At 30.7% G+C, this 14680-nt stretch overlaps 2 protein-coding genes and 2 long non-coding RNA genes across 5 annotated transcripts in view; all 4 read left to right on the forward strand.

Annotated features, from left to right (window-relative positions):
* The first annotated feature begins 3628 nt into the window (after positions 1–3628).
* On the forward strand, positions 3629–6446 carry LOC108739786 (growth arrest and DNA damage-inducible protein GADD45 alpha). Its single transcript, XM_018473845.2, has 3 exons — positions 3629–3995; positions 4494–4713; positions 5747–6446. The coding sequence occupies exons 1-3, from the start codon at positions 3937–3939 to the stop codon at positions 5972–5974; spliced, it is 507 nt and encodes a 168-aa protein (XP_018329347.1). The 5' UTR covers positions 3629–3936; the 3' UTR covers positions 5975–6446.
* A 2122-nt stretch (positions 6447–8568) lies between these two features.
* LOC108739735 lies at positions 8569–10602 on the forward strand. Its single transcript, XR_001938224.2, has 3 exons — positions 8569–8842; positions 9868–10178; positions 10527–10602. It is a non-coding gene; the product is annotated as an uncharacterized LOC108739735 (long non-coding RNA).
* A 542-nt stretch (positions 10603–11144) lies between these two features.
* LOC108738112 (putative uncharacterized protein DDB_G0282133) overlaps positions 11145–14680 on the forward strand; it is an 11425-nt gene continuing 7889 nt past the window's right edge. Inside the window, exons 1-2 of one of the 2 annotated variants that reach the window (XM_025977600.1) lie at positions 11145–11313; positions 11361–12181. In XM_025977600.1, the coding sequence (XP_025833385.1) occupies positions 11542–12181 (640 nt within the window). In that variant the 5' untranslated portion in view covers positions 11145–11313; positions 11361–11541. Of the gene's footprint in view, positions 12182–14680 lie in introns of both variants that reach the window. The other variant, XM_018471358.2, reaches the window with a different exon arrangement.
* Positions 13241–14589, forward strand: LOC112905361. Its single transcript, XR_003231735.1, has 4 exons — positions 13241–13401; positions 13657–13884; positions 14230–14488; positions 14556–14589. It is a non-coding gene; the product is annotated as an uncharacterized LOC112905361 (long non-coding RNA).

The raw sequence follows: 14680 nt of genomic DNA on the forward strand, positions 1-14680 counted from the left end.
CAGTATTTTAGTTTTACTTTTATTTATTTTCATACAGTACTGATCTGTCAGTACCGCTTCCATTTTATTTAAAGCTATCTCTAGGTCCTCCTTGCTAGATGCTAATACTGCTATATCATCTGCAAATCTAAGCATACTAATCTTTTGCCCTTGCACATCTATCCCTACAGTTGTACTGTCTGTGACAGTGTGCATCCCTGCCTGACTCCCTTCCTAATATTTACTTCTCTACGTTGCATCCCTAACTCTATAAGTGCCTGTTGCTCTTAAATAAATATAATTAAAAGAATATAAATTAACAATACATACTTACCTATTATTGTCACACTAGGTAGATATTATTCTATTAATTTTATCTTATCGGTCGCTTGTGATAATTGTGATAAGTGCTTTGTAGGAATCAGAATACCTTCCTATAAGTAAGTCTATTTTTGTCAATTGATTTCTAAATAAAGACCATTAATAATTTTATACGTAACGAATGATAATAATTTATCAAGTATCTTCCTGATGTTTTTTCCGAAATATCATAGTAAGAATAAAGTCAATGATTGAAAAATAAAAAACAATCATCGTAATTTTGTTTTTGAATAACACATTAAGAATTGTAAACAACAAAAAAATAATAAGGAACAAATAAAATATATGCAGGCATTTATTTAAAACTATTCCAACACGATAAATTTTGATTTAAAATGTTATTAACAATTAACAAGTAGAATCACAAACGTCATAAGTTGTGACGCGGTTTTTGTTTTTGAAAATACTTTAACCTTAGTTGTAGGTGATCTATTACAAATGTATTTTGAACAGAAATGACGAAAGAAATATGAATAATGATAAGTAGTTAGTTAGTACTTATTAACAAACTCGTTCAACTAGTGTTGCAGAAATCAACATGGGTTAAAATCCGCTATCCAAAGTACGAAAGCCCTGCTACTTGTTGTTAATTTCTCCAAAGTAATACCTAACTAGCAAAAATTATTGACTGCTCACTAAAAATTATTAGCCGAAAACCAAAAATTATGCACTCAATAAGGAGGTTTATATTTAGAGTTTAAAATTGCGGCGCCAGTCTATTACAATCGAAAGCAAAGAATTGATTTCTTAATTTTTATTATAATAACTTTATCTTTATTTGAGTGACGCTAAACNACCTGGAGATTCCGCAACACACATGCAAATCGTCTTATTACAAGCTTTTTGCTATGAAAATTACATCCCAGTTATCCAGGTAATTTTCTATTATCATTTTTTATTTTACTCAACAAACAATAAAAATCGGTTTCATATTTACGATTTTGACAACTTATTGTTTATTTATTATCAGTTATTTACAAATGTAATCACATGGTAAACCTTACAGAGGTAAACGCAGTGTGTGGGACCCGGCTAATCTTAATATCTAACTTAACAACTAAAAATAGAAAAAATAAAGAATTTTGGAAAAGAGAAAAAAGAAATAATCAAAGTTTAATTTTTAACTTAATTGCCAAAAATTATTAATATGTTCTAAGTAGTATGATACATCCCTGCGTACTCGCACCGCTTCCCTCTGTACCCAACTGTTAGTATAAAGTTGCGAATTTAAACGGAATAGTGAGCTGCACTCGACGCAGCTAATCGAAGTAATATTTCTCGTTGATGAGTATATATAATATCGATCATACGCGAAGTCTAGTTCTTTCAATTTTATTATAACTTTAATAATTGGGTAAGTAGTTTGATCGTAAAGAAATTGTAATAGATAAATTTTATTTTGTAAGCAAACAATTTATAAAGGTCAATAAGAAAGGACCCTTTATTTTGTGTTACATAAAAATTTTTAATATTACACGGGTGAGGTAGATATTGGAAATTTTAATCTGAGAAATGATAACGACGAATAACAATAAAAGTGCTTAATATTTTTTCTTTGAATCATAATTGTAACAACAATACTGATAATTATTTGTGATTAAATCAGGTAGCTACTTAAAAATTGATTCGATTTGTTGTTTGTAACATGTTTGATCCTGTTTTTCAGTAATAAACTTGTACAAATATGCGAAAAAATAATCCACAATGTCTAGAAAATAACAAATAACAGATAGCAGATGGTAAAAAAAAATTCGTACATACTTTCACACAATTTACAGACACAACATTGGTTTATTGTAATGTACGATAAATTATTAGAAACGGAAGTATATTGGAAAACAATGTAGCTTTATAATGTACAGGTAATGGGTTTTCCTACGTTTGCAAATGGTAATTCGAATAGTACCAGCCTATCGTTCTTATAAGAAAATAGTTTTGCACAAAAAACGTTTCCTAATTCTTACGGATTAGTGAATGAATAATTTTCAGAAGTTTTTCCTTCAAATATTACAAATGTGTTATTTAATTGATAAAATACAAATGAATTACAGACGACATTTTTTATAAACAGGTTTTTAAGTTTTTAATTTATAAACATATAAACCGCTGAAACTAGAATTAACACGAAAATTCTGAATTTTGCGTTTTGTGAGAAAATCGCGATTTTATGAAACTTAATTAGCCTTTCTGTTTCACAGTTTTTTATGCTTTTGACAACGATCTTAATTATCTCAAATAGTAACAAAACTTTCCTTCGATTAAAATTTCAGTTTAGATCTACTTTTCAATAATTGAACGTTTTCTCATTAAGGCCAGGTTTACACGGTCTACATCCGGCGAGCCGACATCATCTAACAGTTAGATTCTAACTATAAATGTCAAAGGAAACTTGTCAGTCCTTCTCAAATCTAATCCAAGAAAAGAGGATGGAATTTGGATAGACAACAAACTTTTTAATGCAATTAATGCAAAAAAGTATTGTAAAATTATACGCTTACGGAAATTGTAGGGCCCGCGGTGTTGAGATCTCTACGTGTTCATTTTGAAAACGTCTAACCGACAAAAATGCATGTAAAAAGTGTATATATTACAAAAAATTAAGAGATTTACAAGTACTTAGTATGTTATTTTATAATATTGAGGTATGTTCGAGTGGAAGTGGAAGTGGAACGTTGTTTATCGGATGTCGCGTATAGCGTACCGGAATACCGGAACGCAAACCGTGTAACCGTGTAAACGAAGCTTTACGCTTATCAATCTTTTACAATTTCCATTAAAGAACATGGTAGCCTATCAAACTGCATGTGAAATAGACACAATTTTTATTAAACGACGACAAAACGAAATGTGATAGAAAAGCTGACCTAAGTTGTAACATAATCAGTCTTTTACTTGAGTGTTAAAGTATTCCTTGTAGATATAGATATATAAAAATGTAGTTCATGAATAAAAAAACATGAATTCCGACGAATCCTACTGCTAACCAAAGTTATGTAGGTCACGAACGTGGTTTCCTCTCTCTTCTTTCATAAGTAATAACTTTCATAATGTAATTGTACTGGATAAGGTAGTACAAAATTCCCAACAGTATTATTAGTATAATAGCAGGAATTGCGGCAGTTAAAAACCGATCAGGTTGGAACTTGGCAGTTGTGGAAACACGTTATCGCTGGGATTCCAAGTACCGGATTTTCCGCGTAAAATATCCATCAAGAAAATACGGACAGTCGCGCGCGTCAATGTACCGATCTCCTTCTATCCCTTACACTGTTGCATACATCTCACCTTTTTCCTAAATGTATAAAAGTCGAAACAATCTAAATTGCGTCATAGAAATACTCAAACTCGCGTGTGGAACTTATGATATTGTAATTTAATCAAAGCGAGCGCAGTGATTAAGTGTTATTGTTTTTCTTTTTGAATAAGAAAAAGGATCAAGAAAACAGTTTTGCGAGTAGGCGGTTCGGCGTGCTGTATAATTGTGCTTTCCGACTATATTTTGAATTACAACCAGTTACATAATTAAATATTAAGTGGTTCCTTATTAAGGATTTGTTTATCAAGTGCATTCAGCTAATGTGGAATATGTGCATCTATAAGGGAGAAAATAAGAAAGCAAAGAAAGACAGTGAGAGGTGTGTACATCTTTTAATAATATACCTGTAAAATTGCAAATTGGATATATAAACATAAATTTCATAAAATCAAAAGTTGATTTAGATGTAGAACTTCAACAATTTAAACATAATATTGTGTAAAACGTAACAGATTGACGAAAGTACTTACTAACATACCTATAATATGTATGTATGTATGTATAATCGTAATTAGATATCGGTAATTAAGATAACCGATAAAACAAACACACTTATTATAAGCAGGTACAATTTGAATTGTAGGCGTGAAAAATTAACATTTTATCGCTAATTCAATATAGTGTTATCTGTGTGCGAATACGGAAACTTTTTTGTAAACAGTTTCGCTTACAACAATATTATTTAAATATTGCATAATGACGAGAACAATATTGCCTTTTTTTTGACGTAAGCAAGATATTAACTAATTTCAAGTGTTGTGTTTGATGACCTTTGTCACGGTGAATTGACTATAATGTGTGATTCCACTTGTTTCAGTTCGAACATGTCTGGCGAGATACAGGGTGTCCTTAACAAGGCCAAGGCCGACCAGCGGTTAATTTGCGGATTATCCGCGACCGTATCGCGATTGGAACAAAATCCTGACGATGTGATTTTGTGCCTTTTGCCAAGCGTCAGACCTGGAGATTCCGCAACACACATGCAAATCGTCTTATTACAAGCTTTTTGCTATGAAAATTACATCCCAGTTATCCAGGTAATTTTCTATTATCATTTTTTATTTTACTCAACAAACAATAAAAATCGGTTTCATATTTACGATTTTGACAACTTATTGTTTATTTATTATCAGTTATTTACAAATGTAATCACATGGTAAACCTTACAGAGGTAAACGCAGTGTGTGGGACCCGGCTAATCTTAATATCTAACTTAACAACTAAAAATAGAAAAAATAAAGAATTTTGGAAAAGAGAAAAAAGAAATAATCAAAGTTTAATTTTTAACTTAATTGCCAAAAATTATTAATATGTTCTAAGTAGTATGATACATCCCTGCGTACTCGCACCGCTTCCCTCTGTACCCAACTGTTAGTATAAAGTTGCGAATTTAAACGGAATAGTGAGCTGCACTCGACGCAGCTAATCAAAGTAATATTTCTCGTTGATGAGTGCATATAATATCGATCATACGCGAAATCTAGTTCTTTCAATTTTATTATAACTTTAATAATTGGGTAAGTAGTTTGATCGTAAAGAAATTGTAATAGATAAATTTTATTTTGTAAGCAAACAATTTATAAAGGTCAATAAGAAAGGACCCGGCTAATCGTAATATTTAACTTAACAACTAAAAATAGAAAAAATAAAGAATTTTGGAAAAGAGAAAAAAGAAATAATCAAAGTTTAATTTTTAACTTAATTGCCAAAAATTATTAATGTGTTCTAAGTAGTATGATACATCCCTGCGTACTATTTTGGAAACTCGCACCGCTTCCCTCTGTACCCAACTGTTAGTATAAAGCTGCGAATTTAAAAGGAATAGTGAGCTGCACTCGACGCAGCTAATCAAAGTAATATTTCTCGTTGATGAGTATATATAATATCGATCATACGCGAAGTCTAGTTCTTTCAATTTTATTATAACTTTTATAATTGGGTAAGTAGTTTGATCGTAAAGAAATTGTAATACATAAATTTTATTTTGTAAGCAAACAATTTATAAGGGTCAATAAGAAAATAGAATTTAGTCCCTGTTTGTACTGACGTATTGTTTTTCTCTTGTTTCAGGTGGACAACAGCAAAAGTTTGGCCCAAATGTGCGGTATGAAGAATTCGGTAAAAACAGGTTCCGAATTCTTCTGTGCCATCGTCGTCAGAGATGAGGATGAACTACAACATAAAGAGGACGAAGACCCACCGTTATCACCATCAGAAAAAGCCCTGGTGGACTTTTACGAACGCTCGTTGAATTTTTATCCACAACCGGTGATTCACCTGTCGCCACCCGTATCCTGAAGAGAGAACTACGTGATGGGACGAAAACCTTAATAATGGAAAAAATATGAAAAATGTTCCCAGTGATATGGTTTGTCTAATTGTAATTGTTACAGTTAAATGTACAGATAAATATTGTTATCGATAAGAAGACGTTTCGCTGCCATTGAGCATCACATGAATACTAAAAGACAAAATCGATACTTGCTTTATAAAAAAATGTATTTTAATTAATTTACATTTACATGTATAAGTGAATTTTGTAGTGGAAAGAATTTTGTGACTTTTTTGGTGATTTTTTGAGACGTTTGTGGATACAAATGTATGTAATCCCCACATAAATAATATATTATTTGTGTTATTATTATAACAAAAACAAGATCGCTGTTTTATGCGAATTAAATCGTCAAACCTGCTACGAAAGCAGGTTAACGAAAATGACAAAAAAAATAATTACGATATAAGAATAACAATAAACAATTGTTACAAGAAGCTCCTAAGTTTTATTTATCCCAATTCACACATATATTATATATATTCACAAGTATTGTACACTCAAACAATGTTTTAATTACTTGGCTAGTTCACTTTACACCGTGAACGCATGTCTATTGGCCTTTGCTGTTACGCCACTGGTATTAATCACGACATATTTGGTATTTCCCGAGTCGTATTAGATCCTAGACTAGTATTAGATTGTGAGATGTCGTACTGTATTGTCAGGGCTAAGTAATGGGATGTGGGGATTTTTATGTTAAATCTAGGTAATTTGTACGTGTAAGATAATTTTAAGTAGCAAATATAAAGAAACAAAGATTTGACCAACTAAAACAATTTTTTGTTTTAATTGTTGCGAATAACTGTAAAAATAAAAAAGGCCCTCCGTTTTGTACCTTTGTTTAAAAGCACTTCGACTATTGAAATTTCATTAAAAAGTTGTGGTAATAAATGGGAAACTTTGACAAAAGATAGGGAATAAAGGAAATTCATCTGGCACTCGATCTACAAATCTTCAAAAAATATCGATTTTGACTTTTTGGGGAGTTTTATGAAATGATGCAACCTGATAAAGAAATAGTTGATACATATTATGTGCTTATGTATGTACTTTGGATTAGACTCACAGATTAGACAGGTACTAATGTTGCGCAATTGGTAAAACATTTAAGTAATTCACTTTACTTTCTGTATGATATAGGTAAGTACTAAAAGAAAAAAATCCTTTTTACTTTCTCTTAAATAAAAATGAAAATTATAAAAAAAAACCGAATATAGTCTACAAACTGATCGCTTTTTTAATTAACTTTTACATAAACTACAAAATGCAATATTCCTAGTATTCATTTTATCTTACAGTCAGCGAGTCAGCTAATAAGAAAATAGAGAAAGTTATGACGAAATCTCAGATTTAGAATGATTGATTTATGTAGGTGCTTATCCTAATTTCTAGGATTGTATATGTTCTAAATCGCGTAGCAAAATATATATAATACTTTCACAAATAGGTCAATGTTAACAAATTTTTTATTACTTAGGTACATAAAAATGTTGTTATGTTTAGATAAGTATATGAATAAATATGTGTACTTAGTAAAAAAAAATTTAAGAGAAAAAAACGACAGATTTCTTATGACTATAATTATTAAATAATTACAAATATAGTAATCCCCGCATACGTCTTTATACATATTATTGCACTTATGTGATAATATAATTTATATTAATTATTTATAAACAGAATTAAGTCGATACAGGAGACAAGAGAAAGTAAAAGGAAAAAGTTTATCTGTTGTAAAACGAAAAAGTAGATTTAACACAATGTGGGTGATGTAATGTGTTATTACTAGACTAAAATCACGTAGAGGCCTACATTATGTTTCAAAAATTAGGTCAGTGTGCAAGAGAGCCTAGTTAAAATGCATCTCCACATTTACCGTAACACTTTTCATACAAATGCAATGTAATTAAAGTTTTAACGATAAGTAATGTCGCACAATGTGCTTGTAATACTCAAATATTTTCAATTGACAGGAGTCAGAAAGGGGTGAAATGTTGTTTATTAATTAATAATGTAATTTCAGCGACGTTTCGCCTTCAAGGTAGATTACTTAGTTCTACTTACTTCTACCTTGAAAAAACCTTTAATCGAAAGGCAAAACATCGGTGTAATTGCGTAATCGATTAAGAACATTTAACCCTTTTCTGACTGGTTTCAGTTGAAACTATCTTAATATATCATTGGGGAAGATAGTACAAAGTAATGCACTTTCAAACCTTAATTTAAAAACATTTGTGTTTCTTAATAAATTAAATTGTCTCTCATTAAACAAGCTAAAAGTATATGTATTAAATGTATTAAAGTTGATGTGGGGCACTACAAAAAAGTAATTAAGTGGTGGTGAGTGGATACAATATACAATTATATGGCTAAAACATGTTAGTAAATATTTAAGTATCGCACTGAAGACAAGAATACTTTGCAATATTGTGTGTTGCCTACACGAAGGGCGTCAATAAAAACTTGGTGATTTGTTTTTTCATCTATAGTTTCTTCTTTTATCTATATCCGCAGCATAATTATTTATGAATCTATGAATTTTATGCATGTCTATGGCTATGGCATATCAAATCGCCATTTTTAAAATTCTCTAATTTTTGATACTAATCGGTGCCTATATTTGTTTTATTTCAAGTTTTAATTAATTAATAGTGCAATTTATTTGTTTTTATTCTCTATTGTTACAAAGTGACAATGATAAATAAGAGTGGAATAGTGTTCATTTTGAGGATATTGAAGAAGCAAGTCGCCTATTGCGTTCCGCTTTTATCTTTTTATCTTGGACCTAGACTAGGTTGATCTTGGAGGATCTTGTAGTTAATTAAAGTAAGGTTAGTATTATACACGTTATTTACCAAGGATACTGTTTAATTATACTGTTTTGTTGACTGGTTGAAAAAATATCTTAAGGAATTTACCATTTAAGACGTTTAAACAGTATTATTGCATTTAGGCGAATGAAGTAAGGGGTTTATATATGGTAATTTAAAAGAGAACCAAAACGAATTAAAAAATAACTTTTGAATTTTAAAAAAGTTTGCACTGAAAAATAAATGATCTGTATTTGAAGACTTTAAAGCCAGAGAGTAACATTTATGATAAACACCAATTTTACTTTACTGTTTTTATTATTTTGAAAAATATATTTTGTATGCACATTTTTTCTGGTTGTGAAATAACAACAACCTGTCATATAACAGGCATTTATTATGGATAAACCAACTTTTTTATATAGCTTGCATATGTATAAAAATTAATTACTAATGTGCATGGTTCTACATATATCTAAAATATATATATCTGTATAAGCATAAATATTAGAAAACTTTATTTATGATCATTTGTCGTTAAAAAATGATTTACAAATGATTTCCAAATTTTTTGTATTGTTTCTACTATCATTTTAGAAAGTAACAAATTATATGTTTATGATAAAGGGCAATAGAAATAATTTCAAATGTTGATGTTTCTAAATAAATACGTATATGCTCCTGGGGAAACAAACCCGAAATTGAATGCAAGATTTGTACCTTCACTAAAATTAGGGGGTAGATATTGTTTACTAATATCTTATAAACCTATAAAATTTTCATTTGCTTTCTATTATAATAAAATCTTCTGTATTGCTGAACATTTTGAAGTTCTTTGCTATGTAGACTAAATAGTTAACATTTGAACATTTTCATTTTTTTTATGATTATTGACCACTTGGAAAATTCTGCAATATTATTTATTATATTTATAGTAAATGTAACTTAATAGTAAAGACCTAAAATTAATATCAATAGTTCATTGTATGATTATTTCAAAATATGGCTTAAAATTGTAGTCTTTAATGTAACAAATTATTCCACAGGATTTTACATAAACTCCAGGTGGCATACACTGCGATTCTAAAAGTGCCTTTTTTCCACTACAAAGGCATTACTTGTTCATTTGTGGAAATGAATTGTCAACATCAATGGTACAGTACCTAGAAGTTAACAGAGTTCCAGAGTTCAAAGAGTAAAAACTTTAGATGCCTTGTATTATGAAACATTGGGTGTGTGAGTCCTCTTTCACCCCACTGAAGTCCTAAGGAAAGCGTGAAGGTGCCTTTTTTGCATTGGTAACGGATGCAGTGTTTTATTGCTAAAGAAAGGATTTACGAAATTATGAAATGAATTGGTAAGTAACAGTATCAATTAAAAGTAGTAGAAAGTAGTAGAAATACTAGAAAACTCAGTTTCTTAAACATTTGTAACTTACTCCCAATAGACAGATTTTGAAGATCGTTCCAGAAATGTCAGATGCAGAATGTGTGAATGTTAGCTTAATACAAGGGATAGACCCTTTATTTTTTTTTTTAACGACAATGTAATCACTATCTATACTTTTATTTTGACTTTAATTTGAGAGTCAGAAGAAATGTGATAATTGAATATCGTAACAGTTGTGTGTTTATTATTTTAGCAGCCACTTTTAAAATATTATTAATTAAAACTAGTTAATTATTTTTCTTGTTCATTTCTACAGATTGGTCAACAAATGAGGGGGATTGGAAAGTTAATTTTGACCTTAACGATAACGACTTGGGATATCTGCACTGGTACTTTCTGAATTTGGTGTGCGTTCCACAATTGTAAACCATGGAACGTTACCTTCTACATCTAATTCATCTTGCAGGCTCTTGTAGTTAATTAAGGTGAGCATACATGCTATATTATACACAGGGTGTCTCAAGTAAGCGGGATTCTTCAATAACTGCTTTATAGCTAAAGATATCGAAAAAAAATTCTTACAAAAGTGCTACCATATAAGTATCTTCATATACTAAAATTATTTTCTATTATATAGAGTGCTCCACTTTTCCTGGAGGCTACCTAACTTCATTTTTTTAAATGTTTTAAGTTTACTCAAAATCATAGGATTTGGATCAAAATCTGAATTCATAAGATTATATTTGTTCTTTTTAATGTATAAACTATCCCAAGCGTCAAGTTCGGATTTGCAAGAGTCTTCTTTGACTAATTTCAAACATTTAGGGCCTATAGGGTGGTTTGTTTTAAAAATATGCTGGGCAACACTTGACTTATCAAAACTGTCTCTAAAGTAAGCAGTATAATATATAATATTTAAAGAANATGTAAAAGGTATTGTATTAATATTTACGTGTAACTGATTGATTACAATTTTTAGTACTATGTCCTGTGACAATGTTTTATCAGTTGATAATGACGAATACGATAGAAATACCTCATTAGCTAATCAAGTACAAGTTTCAAACACCTACAAACAGCTTAATATTAAAAGGACGGTTGATGTAAGAAAATCTACGGGATCATTTATATTTCATAATGGAGTCATAAGTTCTAGAATTCGTTTTGTTAATGATTACCATGAAGAATATATAAGTGTGGCTACTTCCGAACGACTGAAGAGCATTTGTAAGAGCACTGACACACTAGTAACAGGAATTTCTAGTAACTTTTTACTCAATAGAAATATAAAGAATAAAAAGAAAAGTTTTGGTAAAATAAAAACTAAAAACATGCCCATGAAGGCAAACAAAAATTACTTTGAAACTACAAAAATTGAACAAAGACTTACTACAAACCAATTACCAAAAGGACAGGATTCTGTTAATGTTTTAGATGATACAGATTCTGTTATTTGTTTGGGTATATTGGATGTTGCATCTTCAAAAATTTCAACAAATAAAACTTCAGAAAAATATGATCAAAATTCTTCATTAGTTTTGAGTAATAGTAACAATCTTAATGAAAATGATGTAATAATTGTACAACAGTATTGCAACCTGTGTGGGGAAGATTTGAATATGGAATATAATCAAATAAGTGATAAACACAGATGTCCTGATTCTGCTAGAAACTGCCAAAAAAGAACTAAATTAACAAAAAGTATTTGTTCAATAGAAACCAAAAAGACAAGTAAAATACGTAACAGTGGACAAGATAACACCACAACTACAACTACTTCTGGACTTTCTTCAATCACTTCCTTACCTTTAAATATAGAAAGTTGTAACAAGAATAATGAGAACCCAGTTGTAATACAAGATACTACTTGCAATACAAGTACTAACAGCCTTTTCTTTAATGATAATAATATTATTAATGCATTAAAGAGAAAAGTTTCGGAGTTTTTGGATAAAAAATATACACAAACAGGTGATGCTACTTAGACAATATTTAAAGAAAATATGGAAATACTCATATGCAATACTATTTACACTAATGTGTGTAAAGTTGCATAAGCAAAGTTCTACATGGTTCATTACATCGACATATATTAATAGACGTGCCTTAGCCGTATGTCGTAATAATTTCTTGACTCGAATAGTGAGGGAGACGGCGTATGGTTTCGGACTAGTGCTATCTCCCTCAAGACAGGCTTACGCACTATCGTGAGAGAGATGGATATTGTCCGAAACTTCGTTCCATCCCTTTCTTTTGTTGTACCACAATTCTGACCGTCAAGGCATGTCCATTACTAATCGTCGATGGTTCATTACTTTAAATTTTGTCGTGTCTGCCATGACGTTAATTTATGCAATAGTGTAAAAGTTACCGTAATACAAGCGACAGAGCATTTATTTTAAATTTTCTTTTATAAACTGTAATAGAAACCTTGTGTATATTTTGACTTTAATATTAGAAGAAGGAGAATAAGAATTGTATGTATTACAAAATTTTAGTTCATGTAAATTTTTTCTGAAAATATCAAATTAGCGCTTATAGCCCCACTACATTTGTTGACTCTATCATGAGAGTTCATAGAGAACAAAGATTCAAAGTGAACATCGATTAAAGATTTTAGCTTTTTCATCTACGCTCTATAGGTTTTTCCTTCATCTACATATCCGCAGCATAAATTGACAATTATGTATGAATTTTATAGATATTGCTTTGTTCCACGATCTTGTCCATTTTGCCATTTTGTATTAAAAACGACGGTACGTCGCCATTTTTAAAATTTTGCAATTTTATTTGCTTTTCGGTGCGTATTTTCATTGTATTTCATGTTTTAATTGTTTAATAATTTAGTTCATTCGTTTTTCTTTTCTATATTTACAGATTGATGATAAATAAGAATGCAAGAGTGTTCATATTGATGCAACTGAAAAAGCGAGTTGTCTGCCATGGTGTTCGTTTCATTTTGGAGGATCTTCTATTACGGTGAGCATACATGCCATAATTGGTGAATTTATACCCTTTCGTATTAACATTAAAAAAAACCTGGATAGCATTAATTTACAGTGACTTGGTTGTGTCAGTGTTCATTCGATCCATAAAGTAGCTGTCCTAAGAAGAAGCACAAAAGTGCCTTTTTTCTACAGGGAGAGCACAGGGTACCATTGCTAAGGGAAGGATTTATGACGAATGGACTGGTAAGTAAACTATATCAATTTAAAATATTAATTCAGGTCCCAGAAACTTCAATTTCTTAGGTATTTGTAACTTACTTTCATCAGACAACTTTTAAATAACCATTTAAAAGTGGCAGAAGCGAAATGTGGAACTGGCCTTTCCATCAGTGCGAAAGTTAGCTTTTAACTTTAACGCCACATCGCCACATTAAAATATTACTGATTTATTCGCTTTAAAAGTTGTAATTAACCACGTTTTCTTGCGCGTTTCTATAGATTGTCCAAGTGAAGAGAAATTGCAGCTAATTCTGATGGTACTGAAAGAGTCGATGATTTTGACGTCTTACCCTTGCAACATAATTTTGAACCTGAGAGGGAGAGACATTTGAAAATTACTTTGGAAACGACTAAAACAACAACTTGTCTGCAGTGGTATTCCTCCTGGATTTGGCTTGTTCATTCTACGTGTGGACCTTAGAAAGCTACTTTCTGCAGTTAATTAAGGTGAGAATGCATGCCATTTATGTTAGTTGCTCAATATTGATCTTATGGGTTATCTGTCTTACCAATTATCTATTGTGCACAGTTTCAGTTAATCTTTACGTGTATCTACGGTATTTCGTTTCTTTAAATATCTATTGTGCACATCATAAATTGACACCGTGCATCTATGATTGTTTGTCTTTATTAATGTTATGCAGGGTCTATGATCATGGTGTGAAATGACAGTTGTCGCCATTTTATTATAATTCAGCTATTTTACTTGCTTTTTGTTGTTTATTTTTAGGAGTGTTTAGTTCCTTCCTTAATTAATAGTGTAATTAATAATTTTTTTTGCCCTTTCTGCAGATTGTCCAACAAATAAGTTAAGTTTGGCGCTACTCGAACAACCGTCTACATGGGTGTGGTCTTTTCAGGACTCTGTTCCTGATTTGATATTTTCATCTTCACTTCGCAATACCATGCAGTTGATTTTTGACCGATTAGTGGGAGCAACTCAGGATCTATTTGATTTCAAATGGTACAACAAAATTTCTGCTATGGTGTTCCTCCTGGATTTGGTGTGCTCTTCACACCTGCAAACAGTTGCAGTCTGCAGTTAATTAAGGTGAGAAACTTGATACAATTAATTTTAATTGCTCTTTATTAATCTATTACCACCGTATCTGTTTCAGATCGACGTTGGAGAAGACAAAGATGACCCCATAGTTAAAATAGTTCTCTATCTTGCATGCTCTATGTAGTAGAATTCATCAAGTTCATTTTATTCAAATTAGTTTTTTATTTTGCATGTTTTTTT

The sequence above is a fragment of the Agrilus planipennis genome, unplaced genomic scaffold, assembly GCF_000699045.2.
Source record: "Agrilus planipennis isolate EAB-ADULT unplaced genomic scaffold, Apla_2.0 scaffold25, whole genome shotgun sequence".
Taxonomy (NCBI): Eukaryota; Metazoa; Arthropoda; class Insecta; order Coleoptera; family Buprestidae; genus Agrilus; species Agrilus planipennis.

Bases quoted from the DNA above. Each gene is read 5' to 3' on its own strand.
- LOC108739786 (XM_018473845.2), top strand. From the start codon at position 3,937: ATGTGGAATATGTGCATCTATAAGGGAGAAAATAAGAAAGCAAAGAAA. The intron at 3,996-4,493 runs GTGTGTACATCT...CACTTGTTTCAG, and splicing joins GCAAAGAAAGACAGTGAGAG to TTCGAACATGTCTGGCGAGA. The intron at 4,714-5,746 runs GTAATTTTCTAT...CTCTTGTTTCAG, and splicing joins ATTACATCCCAGTTATCCAG to GTGGACAACAGCAAAAGTTT.